Source organism: Episyrphus balteatus, chromosome 2 (assembly GCF_945859705.1).
Source record: "Episyrphus balteatus chromosome 2, idEpiBalt1.1, whole genome shotgun sequence".
Classification (NCBI taxonomy): Eukaryota; Metazoa; Arthropoda; class Insecta; order Diptera; family Syrphidae; genus Episyrphus; species Episyrphus balteatus.
This window is the reverse complement of record NC_079135.1, coordinates 67,800,995-67,815,404: the sequence shown is the minus strand read 5'-3', so window position 1 is coordinate 67,815,404 and position 14,410 is coordinate 67,800,995. Positions and strand designations below refer to the sequence as shown.

Below are 14,410 nucleotides of genomic sequence, written 5' to 3'. Positions count from 1 at the left end.
ATGTATGAATTCAATGAGACTAAACCGAAGACAATATGGCTAATCCTACTTTTCTTGGTTTTTCAACTGTACTCGTAAATTGGATTGAACCAAGCTTCGAAAATTCAAGTGACAGTTAGGGGGTCACTGTGGCGTATGCGTATTATGTTGTTTCTATAGAAAACAAAAAACAGTTCATATAAAATTTCTATTGCTGATGATGTAGGATAATGTGATTGATTTTTTGAGGATAATGTTTAAGTATTTTGAAAGATTATATAACTATACTAGTGGAAATGCACAGTTCAGAAGTAAAACCGCTGAGCCAGATTTGAATGCTATAAATTTTAAAAACAAACAGTAGGTAAGTTGGATATTTATAATTTAATTTATAAATTAATTTTTGTGATTAATGGATGAGCGAAATAAATAATTTTATTCTACGTTGAAACATTGTATCTAAATAAAAGTTGTTTGGTAAATAGTAAAATAAGGATGTCGCTTAAAAAAAATTCTAAGCAATCTAATGAAACAAGAGGGTATTGAAGAATCGTTGTTTATAAAGTGATATTTTTATGTTTTTATTTGTTACTGTCCTGTGGTTATTAACTTATGAAGATGATTTGGATTTCATGATTTTTTTACGATGTTATTTTGTGTTAATGATGGATTGCCAGCTTAAATTCAAGCAGGTCGTTTATCATTCGAAAAATGATTTAATTTCAAACAAAGGAGCGATACATTACTTGGGAATACTTTGAGGCTTAATGGTTTACTTTTTAATATATATGTACATAAGTACTAACCACTTTTTTTAGGTACTCAACTGAAATACATTTATTATATTTATATTAACATATAAACAAACAATCATACATACTTCTTACTGAGAAGTTAAAAAAAGTACGAAGTGAAATTCAATTTTGTATAAAAAGACCGGTCCAATTGACTTGATCAAATCATTTACATCTTAATATTCAATCGAGTACTTCACAAAATATTATATCTTGTGCAAAATTACTAGCAATGAAGTTCAAGGTGTGTTTAATGTGATGTGATTTTTATTTATTTTTATAACAAATAGTAAAAACAAATATTTTTTTCCATTGCAGGCAATCTTATTTATAAACTTAATTTGCATAACAATGCTTTTTATTACATCGGCTAAAACATCTTACGCACCAGTCCTTGTTCAGGTTCCAGCAATTCCTCAACCTAGCTCTCCAAATTATGGAGGCTCAAGTACAACATATAATTCGAGAAGCTTAGCCAGATCTAAAAATAACAGTGGATTGTAAAAAAAACACATCACTTAAGAAATAATTCTTCTGGAGTGGAGGGGATATCGATGGAATATTAAAGAAAATAACATTGCATGCATTAAGGAGCTTTATTGGAGAAAAATGTTAAAAAGTATACCCTGAATAAATTTCGGAATGTTTAAAATTAAATTTCGCATAAAAAAGTGCAGAGGTGTTTTGATTGTGTTCGGTACCTATACTATCTCTTGAAACTTTTTGTGCATACTAACTTTTGATTTCCTACAAATGTTTTATGCGGTGACATTAAATTTAAAAATTTTGACGTGTTAACAGCTGCGTGCTGGCATAAATATATTTATTGGTTCAGTTAAAGTTATATCTGCATAAGTAACCTCTGCTTAGATTCCGCTCTAACAGCTAACTCCATTTTTACACTCATAACTAAAATATTTCTAAATATGTATTTGAATTGATCCAAAGCAACAAAAGTTATTCTTTGGACTCCAAACTTAAGCCTAGTACGCAGCTGAAGTGAGATGAAGTTTTCGTTAACGAAATCTTGAACGAAATTAAGTTTTTTTTGTTTTAGCTTTAAAACTCATTTTCTAATGTTTTTTCTTGAAGTTTTTATTTGTATTTGTATTATTTTTACTTTGCTATATCTAATACCGGATGGTATTTTTTCGTTAACATATCCGCTGTTGACTTTGGAGACTTCAAAATTTTTCAGCTGCGTACTAGGCTTTAATGTAAAAAATTTAAAAAATTTGAAAGCTTTTTTGTATTTTTGAATAAGTTTTTGAAATAATTTTTATTTCGCAGTTAGCAGGTTTATACTCTAAGCCGACGATAGCACTTTACGAGCAATCGATTCGATTAATGTAGGTACCTTACCTATATATATGTCCTTATAAAACTTACTAAAAAATATATTTTTAGCTAAAGTATAGTTTACAGTTCTGCGCGAAACACAAACAAAATTGAAAGCATATCGCACCCTTACAAAGAAAGTGTCCTAAATTTTGCAAGTACCTATCTACCATAGTAAAATTTCGAAATCAGAAGTTACACGAAATTTGAATTAGGGTACTTTCATTCTATGGTTTGCAACATATTGGACTTTTTTTACAGCCCTAATCTGCTATTCGATTCACTTGAATCTAAGGATTCCCTTTCTTAATCATGTCAAATTGGCTTTGAAAAACTTCTAACTTTCGATGGTGTTGTTCCCGCTTTTTTAAGAAATTCTAAAGAAACCACCTTGCAAACACTTCTTATTTTAGACTTTCACGTGAATCGAATAGCAGAATAGGGCTGATAGCGTACGTACAGTTCAGAAATTTAAGGAAAAAAAAAAAAAAAATAGGTAATACATAAACCAAAAGTTTTAAAACACACTGTATTTCCATTTTTTAATGTGAAAAAGCAACATCCAAACAAGCCGTCCAAAGCAGTACAAGAAAAACCACTTCGTGGGAAATTATTAAAAATTAATAACAACTACGCATAATTTGTATGTCAGTTGCTTCATATTAATTGCACATTTAATTTGTTTTCCTATCCAACTACCTGGCCATGAGAGTAACGATAACCGGCACAGTTATGTAATGCGTACATATTCGTATCTTGTGAAATTGATTAATTTCAATAGTCAATTTAATAAAAAAATAATTTTTTGTATTCAAATTTGGAGACACTCAAGAATTTGTAGCTTATTTTAAAATGTGATTAGGTATCTCAGTACACCGAAAAAAAATTTGATAATAACAGCTATCAAATTAACATTTTTCAGTGACAAAAGTCCTCCAACAATTAAAATATCAATTTTTATATTTTATCATATCATTTTGACATTTTTTAATTTCAGGTGGGATAGTGAAAATCTCACTTTGACAATTAAAATATCATTTTGACATTTTTTTAAGTTTAAGTGGATAGTGAAAATTTCACTTTGACAATTAAAATATCAATGTTGACTAGATTTTACGTTTTAGTTTATTAAAATGAAACCTATTTCTTTCCTTTTCATTTTTATTATTTTTATTATTTTAAGAATTTTCTTTCTTTTTTCAAAAAATTACTAAAAGGGAATATTCTTTACAAAATAATGGTGATATTATTTTTTCTATTATAGGTGATATAATTGTTTTGTTATTTTCTCCCAAACTATGTGAAGTAAAATCTTAGTGCCGATCAAATTTTCTCAGTAAATCTTACATTTTACTTCGAAAAAACACAAAGCGACTTTAAATTAGTAGACATTAAGAATTTTTTATTTAATATTTTTCAATAATTTGGAATGAGAAATTGATATGAAAAAATGATAATAAAATATCAAAAAAAAATTCCAAAATGTGACATTTAAATATCATCCTGATAATAAAAATGTTGTTTTATCATTTTAAATATCATAAAACACATTTTATATAGCATTTTTGGCTGATATTTAAAAAATGTAAATTTGATATTTAAAAAATGTTAAATTGATATTGTTTTTTTTTTTCGGTGTACAATTGGTTTAATTTAAAATAATGCTATAAAAAGTGACAGCGTTTTTTTAATGCTATCAAGGTTTTGTCAAAATTGAAAATTGAGAAAAACTGTAAAAGATCTGGAAATCTAACCTGTAGCTGAGGTAACTGTTGAAAGATCTTTCACTTGTTCTACAAGACACAGCTGCATATTAAAATATTGTAATCAAGGCAGTTGGCAATTTGTCATTATTTCAAGCAAGTTTGTTGATTTTTATTTTTGTTGAGTGAATCTGTTGCAGGCTCTTGTCTAGAATTGTTCAAATGTTGTCAAATGCGGTAGTAGAGTGTTTGCCGGAAAGTTGATATTTTCAGCAATTTTAGTTTTCTTATTCACAATCAAGGTTCAAGTAAATTCTTAACTACAAAGTAATGAGCATGGGAATGACGTTGATTTGGCCAACGTTAGCTTAAGATAGCCCAGCTTTTTTTCTTTATTTCACCAATTTTTTCAAAACATACAATAAAGAACTTTTTTTTCATATCAGAAACCGAAAAAATTATTTTTTTTCCTGTGAAAAAATCGTTAGTTTAAAACCGTGGTTTTTTGTGACCAAGGTTAGCCCAGGATAGCCCAACTTTTATTTTCGCTATCCTACCCTTAGTTTAAAAATTATAGAAGCATTATTTTTTATTCACCTAAAAAACCACAAAAAATATTTTTTTTTGTTCAGTGTAAAAATCGTTGGTTTATCACTGTGGATAGTTTGCCTAATGTAAGCCCAGGCTAACCCTCCATTCATTTTCGCAATCCCAACTATAGTTGGTTACAAAGGCAAAATAGTTTCATTATTTTTTTAGAAAAAAAAAACATAGTACGTATACACCACAGTGACCTTTCAAATTTATAATTTGGAAAAAGTAAATCCACTGGTTTGGGCCTTTTGATTAAATTTAGTCCATATACATAAGAAGCTTAAGTTGATTTGTTTTATTTCACCTTAAAAACCACAAAATACAAATATTTTATCAAGTGTAAAAATCATTGATATTTTTAGTTTGCAATATGAGCACCTAGAAAAGCTTAATATTATAATGTATCCAAACCTTTTTCAAAAGTAACCACAGATATAAAATGGTGTGTGAGGTGATTTCTTTACACGAATAGTACTTTTTAAACCTTTCTCAAATAACCACGGTGATTCCAACAAATTCCAAAACTTTTTTTCGTTAGCCCACCCTTAGTTTCAAATTACCAACCTTATAATTTTTTTAACTTAGCTTGGGCTAACTGGAAAAAAGCTAATTACTATGGTCAGTTGAGAAAGGTTTAAAAAGTACTATTTGTGTACTGAAAAGGAAATCGACTCACACCATTTTATACTTTTGAAAAAAAGTTTGGTAGGTAATTGCTTAATCAATACACGTCGACGTCACCTCGAAGGGTATTATCTCGAAGCGGAAAACATAGCCATAAAGATGCAAATCGCATCGCTAGTTCACCCAAAAACACACTAAGTTTTCTAAACTCAGGATTTCTACGTGAACTTTAAAAAAGAGGAGATCACAATAGGCCCATCAGATTTTTTTCTAAGAAATTAATGAAAGTAGTTGGTTATTGTAACTAAGTATAGTTGCGATGACGAATGGTGGTTTAGCCTTGGCTAACCTTGTGTAAACGAACCACACTGATAAATCAAAGATTTTTACACTGAACAAAAAAACATATGTTGTGTGTTTTTTTTTAAATGAATACAAAAAAATGCTTCTATAATTTTTACACAGGATAGGAAAAATAAAAGTTGGGCTCACCTTGGGCACATAAATTACGGTTTTCAAACTAACGATTTTTTCACGAGAAAATAAACCATAATTTTATAGTTTTTTATTGTACATATCTTTTGAAAAAATGGGGGAATAAAAAAAAAGTTGGGCTATTCTGGGCTAACGTTGGGCAACCACTGTGTAAAATCAACAATTTTTACACTGAATAAAAAAAATTATTTTTTTGTGATTTTCGAGGTGAAAAAAATATAATTTTAGAAAAAAAAATCTTGGGCTTACCTTGGCAATCAAACCAGGCAGGTTGCATTTGGAGGTGCCAAATTCACATAGCTCTTGTTGCTGGGATATTTGCTGGTAGAGCTTGTGCACTAATGCTTATATCCAAACACCAGTCAAATGTTTTTGGGAATGTGATCTGGGGAAAGTTCATTCACAGAGCCAAATTATGTTGGAGCTTTAAAACAGGATGGAGAATATATTTTTTTCCCGGAATCCAAACCAATTTAGGAAGTCAATATTTCAATTTCACTGAAGTTCCAGTGTTAAGAAATCAACTTTGTTATATAGGTATTCCGTTGCAGTTATAATACTGCAATCTTTATTCTCAATTTCCCAAAAGAAGAAAAGATGCAGAACAATATAAAAGTCAACATTTAAATGAGACATTATAAGAACAGGAGTGGCGATGGTGTGCCATAGCGTAGCGTAACCCTCATCGATCGATTTATTGTTCGATTTACTTTGATGGTTGCCCATGCTCTTTAGGACTTTTTCGTGATTCAGGCTATGTGAATCTTAGACCTGTAACACGCTGCTGATATCGATACCGTACGTAAATATATGATGTTAACTCTCATGTTTCAGTGAATATAATGCTAATACCTTAAACGTTTCCATCAATGCTAAAATCCTAGATTAAAATACCATTATCCTAAGCTTTGTGGTATTCCCTAGAAACGTGTTGGAATAAATTGTACTATTAACGGAGGTATTAGAAAGGCCCATCCTACGCGTTAATAGATTTTTCAGCTGGGATCGAAAAAGCGTACGAATGTTACCTTAATTTAACAATTTGGTATATGGCTGAGTATCAACAGCCAACACATGACAAAGAACATAACAAATATGCTGTATTTTGATAAAAGTATGAAATTATAATTAAAAATGTTAACCTACATTGATCCCGACAATTTTTTTCTTACCGAACGTCATCATAAACAAATACTTTATATTTGTGATTATTTGCATCTTTATGTAAATACTTCTCATAATAAGTATAAGAGGATAATTTTTTCCGGTTCATTTTTAAATCTTTATAAGCTTTTACTGACGTAACACAATATTCACATTACGATTGTATGAATCATTGTTATATTCTTTTGAATTATGAATGAAAGGTATAAAATAATGTTATTATTACTTAAGAAATCATTCAAACACCAGCAGTCGACCAGGCATTCGGAGAGCTTTAACTTCTCAATTACCTTCAAAACATACCTAATTTGTTGATAGAAAACTTAAAAATGAACTTCAAAGTGAGTAATGTAATATATTTGGCTAATTGAGCAATAAAATTTAACCTTTTTTTTCTGTGTTAAGGTTTTGGTTTTTATGATCTTGGTTATAATTGTAACTTTACAAATGTCGGTAAATATTTGTGAAGCTAAAATTCTAGAATTGTTTCCAAACACAAATGAATCGCCTCAGGCTGGAAGTTCTGGACAGGTTGCCAATTCAAGAACAATAAAAATACCAAGTTTTATGAACTTTTCTTAAAATAATAAAATTTGTTTTATTTGATTGCATATAAATGGTTTCTCATGGGATGTTAATGGATACCTTACCTTGTACGTTGTACTTGGTTGATTACGAGTTTAAACTTAATAATAACAATATAATAACGAAGAAAAAAAAAACGAGTGTGTGTACACATGTACACGCGACTGAAGTTATACTTCTCAGTTCTCACTCAGTATATTAAATGAATTGTGTGTTTTTTTTTAACGTACTGCTGCGTACTTCATTTTTAAATACTAAAGTAGTACCAACTCTAAAGGTGAAACGACAGCCTTGCTGCCCAATTGTCTTGGAGATGGCGATCGCGTCATAATCCCTTTGACATTCTTGTCAAAAAACAAATTTTCATACCCACCGTCCCATAAGAAGTATAACTTCAAAAATAACAAAAATATATTGAATAATAACAATATATATCATCAGTTCCCTTGGGGCTAGAAAGTAATAATGGAGAGAATAGTGGTTAGTGGTTATCACTGAGTAATTAATTACACATAGATGAAACTATTAGTTTATGTGAGTCAGAAATGTGAATGACAAAGAGATATGATATGAAGATACAATTAAATGAATTTTTGATATCCGTTAAATGTTTAGAACTAAAAGCCGATTGCTAGCTTAACAAATCTGTTATAAGGTTGCGAACGTAAGTATTCTTCCGGGTAAATATAACTCGCCAACACGTATTATTAAGAAATGCCGCCGAATAGTTGGTCGGGTATGGCCGCAACATTTGGCCGAATACCAAATTGAGAATAAAAGAGACTTAATTTGCGGTCCAGATGCAATCTGCGATTCCACAGAGCTCTAGAGAGAGAGAGCTCTTTGTATGAAAGAACGAATGGGAAACTTGGACAAGGATCAACGAAAAAAATCAACATAAGGTGTCAACGCAATTGTGTACCAAAACAAAAAGTTTGTTCAACCGAAAAAAAGTTTGTTTTGCTACACAATTGCCTTCAAACTAAAATATTTCCTACCTAACCGACTATTTAGTCGGCTGCTTGTGCGCACACTAGGACCCCAACCCGACTAAACTATCGGCACCCCCCCATGGATCCGCCGTTGATGCTATGCATAGTGTTTTAATCTAAGTATAATTTTTATTTAATGATAATAAATTAATTAAATTATTTCTCTATTTATGTATGCAGGTATGTATTTGTATTAAAGTTGTATAGGTCGCGCTGTTATCGTTGATCGTACAACTTCAATGCGAGGGCTTCCATTTGCATCTTTTGTTAATACACCAATGGCTTTTGACTTAATTGCTGGAATAAGAACTTGTGACATCGTAAAAGGTGAACAACTCAGAATAATGGTAGCCACGAATGAAAATGTCAATATGATCGTCTAAAAGTACGAATGAAAATATTCTTTAATCAAATTGATTTCAATTATGTAGGTGTACAAACCTTAAAGTTCATTCTGATGTAATATTTTATAAGATTACAAAGACAAAAGAATTTTTTCACTGGATTAAAAGCTGCGGTTTGAATGACTGACAATTATAAATGTATCACCAATTTATACACTTTCTGTTTCATTTTTCTTTTCAGATTAAATTTAAATATAATTCAAATCCGTTGTGTCAGCTAAAATTTGTAATATCCATTTTACAAGAAATCGAAAAAGAATCTCAGAAAATATTAAAGATAAAAGTTATAATTAACAATGTATGTATACGTCATCGATGAAAGATTCCATTCAATGACTGTAAAGACCCTTTAGTTGTCAAGCCAAGAAGAAATGTTTTATAATGATTTTTTATACCTGTAACACGATCATTTAATTATTCAAATGGTGTTAATAAATTCTTTATATACATTTCAAGAGTTCCTTAATATTTTTAGGGTAGGCTAGGTTCACAAAATGTTTGGAGATTGGTCTCTTTGAGCTATTCAATATTTTAAGGAAAAACGTTGCCAGTGTTGCCTGATAAATTAAGTTGCAAAAACTTTAATAAATGTGTATCTAATTGAAATCCAACTAGGATGGACAGAACTGATTACCCTCATAAAAATGGAGTGAGCTATATGATTTTTGATTGTCCTAAAATAAAATAGGTACTTTATAATTGAATAGATCTCATGTCATTAACTTCTAATCGAAAACTTAAAAAAAAAAGAAACTATTTCATTAGTAAAGGAGTTTATTTTTTTATTTTTATTTTAAATATTTTCAAAGGTATCAATCTTATTTCTTAAACAAAGTATTGGCGACAATGGGACTGGAATATACTGTTGGAGCTGCATAAGCAGACCTTACCAATGGGCTAGCAAGTCCAACATTGCTATAAGCAGCAGGACTAGCTAATCCTGCACTATAAACCGATGGATATCCAGAGTAAGCCAATGGAGCGTTATAAGTCAAAGGAGCGTTATATGCCAAAGGAGCATTGTATGCTAAAGGAGCGTTGTATACTGATGGCACAGCAACTCCAGCAGAGTAAGCTACAGCATTCTGAACTCCCACAAGTCCGGCTTGAGCAGCTGCAAAGCAGAGAACGAGACACAAAAGGAACTAGAAAAAATATAATGTAAAAACAACAAGTCAAATAGAAAAAGTTTGGGAGCTTACTTTCATGATGGATTTTTGATTGAAGTTTTCAGACGGAACTATTGTCACTGATCAATAATTGTCAATTGAGTGCCATTTTATAGGTTCAATTAACAATAGGAAGTATATTTCTAAAATTCAGGTGTCACCAAGATGTTATGAGTTTTATTTATTTTTTTTTTTTGTTGAACTATGATTGACAATAAATGATCTTAATTCGGTAACCCGTTTGGGAGCTTTTGTTTATTATTTAAGCTGAAGAATTGTTGTTCAATTGAAACTTTAACCTTGATTTTTGAGAGGTACCTACAGTAAATAAGTTATGTTTGCAGAGGTCATAAAGAAATATCTTACGAAACATCTTCTTTAAAAATGTTTGAACCTAACTCAAAGAAAAGTTTGCTTGTAGTAAGGATGCATTTAGAAGACAGCTTAATTCATATAAATATATGTACGTTTTATATTAATTTTGAAAATAAATATTTAGTCCACCTATGCCAATTATATCGAAAAAAGATTAAGATTGTTTATCATTTAAGCTGAAATAATTTGTCTTATTTTATCCAATACCTGCTTGAAGGTAAAGTTACGGGCCCGAAAATGCATAAATTATTTTTTGTTGACGATGCATAGAGCCATCGTTAGTGGCAATCCTTTATCCTAGCAACCAGCGCTTGACGTATGGGTAGATTAACTGAAACGAAGTGGCAATTTACTGCATAGCGTAAAAAAGACAGAATCCTTATGCTTCCTTTTTTCTGATCTACACTACACAGGCCTATTTCTGAGAAATTTTTTTGAATGCAGTAGTACAGCTGTTTAAAAAGTAGAACCTGCGAGATTTCAATTTAAAGAAGCTGTTGTGTTAGTTGGGATCACCTCTATCGGCAATATAGTTTCCCTGGAAAAATTTCTATTGTTCAAAAAATCGGTATGGGCAATAATTTTTGAATAGAAAAACTTCCCAGGAAAAATTTCCCCTAAAAAAATACCTATCGGCAATGAAGTTTTCTGTCTTTGTTTTAATAGGGAACTGATCTTTTGAAGGAAAATGCACGTTTTAAATATTCTGTAAAAAATATTAAATTATTATTAAATCAACAAAAAACAAATCTTATATCCTACATAATATTTATTTATAAGGTAAACCAATCCTAGGGCAACGAAATGGAAACTTTGTTGATTTTATAGAATATTACCACTGGATATTGCAAGAAGAGCAAGGGGGAATATCAACAAAAAAAAAGAGAAACATCGATTTATTTACACGAAAATATTTTTTAAATCTAAAAAAAATAATTCTTAGGGTTAACGTTAAAAAAAAAACTCAACTTACGTAGTTTCTGGGAAATTAAGTGAATTGCATGTGCTTTTTAAAAGCCTCCGTATTGCATAGTCCTTAATAAATTGTTTTGCCTTTCGGCACGCTCTTTCTCATCAGCTAATACAAATATTGCACAATTCAATATTTAAATTGTGTTTTTTTATAAGGAGAAAAATTCCCGGGAGAGAAAATCTATTCCCATGGAAATTTCTCACGTTAGATTGCCGATAGGGCTGATATATTCAGAAATTTTGTTTTTTTTTCTTTTTTCTCAAGTTTTTCTACGATTTTAAGAATATACTTACTTACATAAACAATATTTATTTCCAACTTCCATTATGTTAAAAAAATGGTTCAGAAAAAAGTTTAAAAAATTTCAAATCCAACACAGAAATTTCAATACAAGTTTCCATTCCATTTTGGAGCCATATTCAAATTTATGTATTTCTAAATTAAAATTGTTTAAAATATTTTTCTCAACTATTTATGTAGAAAAGATTATTCCTTTTAGCTGAAAACATCAATAAGAAATCAAAGAGAACAAAAAAACACCAAAATATTAAATAAAAGACAAATAGTTTAAGTAAATAAAAACTCTGAAAGTTGTTAATATTTATTTTAAAAAATTATACCTGAAAATAAGAAGAAAACAAAATAAAAGAAAAGACAAAAAGGTTAAGTAAATAAAACTCTGAACGAAGTTAATATTTATTTAAAGAAAAAAATTGAACCTGAAAACAAAAAGAAAAATTAAATAAATATAATAAATTATTAAATTAATAAATTGTTAATCCTATAAACAAGCACACCGAACATAAAATTGCTATTAGAGACTTCCTATCAAATTTTCTCTTAAGAAACCGCTCTAATTTCCAATATTTACTCCTAACCCACTGTAAAAATATATTAAATTTCTGAAAGTAAAAAAATAAAAAACATAGCAATCAATATAAAAAAAATATCAAATAAAAAATATTATAAAAAAAATTATACAGTATTTATCGCTTATAAGAAACACGCTTATAAGAAAACCTCGCTTACAAGAAACTCGAACAAAATCACCGTGTACTTTACCATATATTTTAATGTTGAATTATATGTTTATAAGAAACACGTTTATAAGAAAAACACTGATAAAAGAAACATTTTTCAAACCACGGACTTTCTTGCACACACATAAAGTTGGTTGGATTTAAGAAACTTTCAAAAAAATTACGAAACTAAAAAAACATTAGCCCTAAAGAAAAATTCAAAGCAACCTGTTCAAATGTCATTTGAGTTTGACATTATTTGAAGAGAATTTCAGTTCAGTGGTTAATTTGTTATTTGTTGTGTTTGTGTTCTTTATATCCCTGCTGTGTTTACCTTTGCTAAAAATGTTGCTCAGCAAAGTACTTTTTAGTGCATCTGAATCCATTCAAAGACATTTTTTTCTATTGAAGAAATGGAGTTGAATACAAGCAGAACAACGTAGCAGTAGATACTTCAGGCCAAAGGAACACAGCTAATATTTCACTTAAAACTAAATTGATACATAATCCTTGAATAAATTAAATCGGGAAAAAATAGAAAAGAAATCTGTGAAAAATATAAAATAGCTACATAATTATGTAGTTATATAATTGGGTTGAATATTTAGGCGAAGATAAGTTTGTAATACTACTGGGTCATGGTATAAAAAGAGACGGTATGATCATTAGAACAAACTCTGTATAGAGAACTGTTAAAACTTAAAAATGGCTACTTAAGGTTTTGACAGCTGCCTATTGAAATTGTTGTTGTAATCAAATTTGTCTTGAAAATTATTTGTTGCTTTTGACTTTGCCAAGTATAAAACGTCAAAACCTTATTACCCCATTTTGTAAGATGGCGGCTCTAATGATCATACCTTGTCTTTTTATACCATTCTACTGGGTAGTAGATGTGTATAAGAAACTTGTTTCTTATATCCGTATAAGAAACTTTTTTCTTATATCCGTATAAGAAACTTGTTTCTTATATCCGTTCTAAGAATTCGGTTATAAGAAACAAATATTGTGCAATTTTTGAGTTTCTTATAAGCGTTATGTACTGTCAAAATAAAATTTCTTACAGAAAAATGTGATTATATTTCGGCGTGGGTAATAAATCACACCAATGTTTGGCTGAAGAGAAACGAAGAAAAATAAAGTTTTAAGAAAAAAAAAATTCAAGAAATAAGAAATTATAATCTTACCAGAATATGTGGTTAATCCCCAATTATTTCTATCGGTTGGATTGGTTCCTCGGCCATGGTAATTTGTCGCTAAACATAAAATTATAAACAATTTAATATATTTTTAACAAAATATTAAATTTTATTTTCAGATTACCAAATTATTTGGCCTCCTAAACCAGAGCCTCGGATCGGACCATTGGTTGCTGCCAAACTGAATTAAAATGTTAAAATTTATGGTTAAACCATAAAAATTATTAATACTCACATTTCTAAAAAACGCTCTATCCATCAAGTTTTGCATTTTATATTCTTTTCTTCTATTTTTTTCTTTTTTGAAAATTATTTTTGTTATCGATTTTTTTTTTTTGTTTGGGATCTATCGATTTTTATTTTTCTGTCGATGACACTGAAAATATTCATCAATTTTGCTGCTTAGGTACAACTTTTGACCATAAGTGGCTGTGAATTATAAAAATTAAAAAAAAATTAAAAATCGATAAACAACAATTAGGTTTGGGGTTTGCTAAACAAAATTACCGATAAAATTTTTTGGTAATCGATTTCGTATGGATGTTTTGATGGAAAAATTGTTGGACTGCATTAAGAGTTAACTGTAAAAGAAATATTGGCAAAAATTTAAGAGACATCGAATGCAATTTTCCCATTTAGCGAGGCTTTCGTTGAGTTAAGGGCAAAAGTGCAATGGCGTTGCATCAGAAATGTTAAAAATGCATCAGATGCACTTTTTTTTCAAAAATGTTCAAAACAGCTCAATGGTAACTCTGTCGTTGATTTAGGAGCGAAAATGCAATAGCGTTGCATTAGAAATGGTAAAAATACATTAAATGCACTTTTTTTTTCAAAAATGTTCAAAACAGCTTAACGATAATTCTTTCGTTGATTTCGGAGCAAAAATTCAATGGCGTTGCATCAGAAATGGTAAAAATGCATAAGATGCACTTTTTTTTCAAAAATGTTCAAAACAACTCAACGGTAATTCTTTCGCTGAGTTAGGAGCAAAAATGCAATGGCGTTG

At 29.7% G+C, this 14,410-nt stretch overlaps 1 protein-coding gene across 1 annotated transcript; it reads right to left on the bottom strand.

Moving 5' to 3' along the window:
* Nucleotides 1-9,441: 9,441 nt before the first annotated feature.
* LOC129912467 (uncharacterized) lies at nt 9,442-10,089 on the bottom strand. The gene is made up of 2 exons (XM_055990726.1): nt 9,875-10,089; nt 9,442-9,817 (listed from the first exon to the last, which is right to left on the bottom strand). The coding sequence occupies exons 1-2, from the start codon at nt 9,878-9,880 to the stop codon at nt 9,491-9,493; spliced, it is 333 nt and encodes a 110-aa protein (XP_055846701.1). The 5' UTR covers nt 9,881-10,089; the 3' UTR covers nt 9,442-9,490.
* Between the last annotated feature and the right edge of the window lie 4,321 nt (nt 10,090-14,410).